Source organism: Orycteropus afer, unplaced genomic scaffold (assembly GCF_000298275.1).
Source record: "Orycteropus afer afer isolate SDZICR_OR568_19922 unplaced genomic scaffold, OryAfe1.0 scaffold00089, whole genome shotgun sequence".
Classification (NCBI taxonomy): Eukaryota; Metazoa; Chordata; class Mammalia; order Tubulidentata; family Orycteropodidae; genus Orycteropus; species Orycteropus afer.
The window spans coordinates 186,218-187,566 of NW_006921676.1; the positions used below are offsets into that span (position 1 = coordinate 186,218).

At 38.8% G+C, this 1,349-nt stretch overlaps 1 protein-coding gene across 1 annotated transcript in view; it reads left to right on the forward strand.

The window, feature by feature from the left end:
• Positions 1 to 1,097: 1,097 nt before the first annotated feature.
• The window catches only part of LOC103198238 (sulfotransferase 1C1), an 18,490-nt gene continuing 18,238 nt past the window's right edge, over positions 1,098 to 1,349 (forward strand). Inside the window, exon 1 of the mRNA XM_007942359.1 lies at positions 1,098 to 1,269. Within this exon, the coding sequence (XP_007940550.1) occupies positions 1,098 to 1,269 (172 nt within the window). The remainder of the gene's footprint in view (positions 1,270 to 1,349) is intronic.

Sequence of the window (1,349 nt, forward strand, 5' to 3'; positions counted from 1 at the left end):
CACTTGCCTGCTAACCAGACGGCTGGCGGTTCAAACCCACCAGCCACTCCTCGGAAGGAAGGTTGGGCAATCCTACTTCCGTAGTGATACTGCCTCGAAAACCCAAGGAGGGGTCGCTATGAGTCGGGGCCGACTCGACGGCACATAACAACAACAACAATTCATAGTTAGTTAGCTACTATTTGTATCAAGTTGATTCCAACTCTGATGACCTTATGCACTACAGAATGAAATGTTGCCCAGTCTTGCATCATTCTCACAATAGCCAGCATGCTCAAGTCCATTGTTGTGGCTATGGTACCAATCCTTCTCACCAAGGATCTCCCTCACCTTTCTTATTACTCTACCTTACCAAACATGATGTACTCCTGTAGTGATTGATCCCTCCTAATGATGTATCTAGAGCAAAAGAGTCAATGTTCTATTATTATCCATAAGGTTTTTATTGGCTGACTTTTGGAAGTAGATTTCTAGGCTTTTCTTCCTAGACTGTCTTATTCTGGAAGTTCTGCTTAAACCTGTCCACCTAATATTTTAAATACCAATTCCATCCTGGCCTTCTTCATGTGGCTCAAATATGAAAAGTGTCTATGAATTCAACGGCCCCTCTGACCCTGGTCCCACATAGCCAGTTATCTCTTGTCATTCAGATCTTGGCTTAACTACCACCACCTCAGATGGGCCATCTTTAATGAGCCAAACTAAAAGAGTCATTGTTTAACACATTTTGTGGTGGCATTTATCTCCACCAGAATTGTGTTTATTTCTTTATTCTCTCTACTTCCTAAAACAAAGCTATTTAAAATGGTTCAGGTTTCCACACTTTTGACTTCCCCCACTTAAATTAACATTGGAGTTCACACTATGTATCTCTCCTAATTCTCAGAAAATATTTTTTAAAAATGAATGAACCTGAAGAAACATTGTCACTGAAATGTACATGTAGAAATTGTTGAATTTGTGTATGTTCTGCTGTGCATATTCTCAACAAAAAAAAAAGGAAAGAATTCTTATTAAAAAAGGAATGACTGTTCTAAGTAACAGAAATGACACGAGTACTTTTTTCTTTTAAGAACCTGTCTAAACCACATACTAAGATGTCCTCAGAGAAAATGAAAGATCTCCACCTGGATGAAAAATACCTACAACCAGAAACCAAAGAAATTAATGGAATCCTTATGACCAAGATGATAAGTGATAATTGGGACAAAATCTGGAATTTCCAAGCAAAACCTGATGATCTCCTCATTTCAACCTATGCAAAAGCAGGCGAGTATTAGAAAATGGTGACAGGGATAAATCTAGGTTTAATGGAGCAATGATACCTACAGTGGGGCTTCCAAATTAAA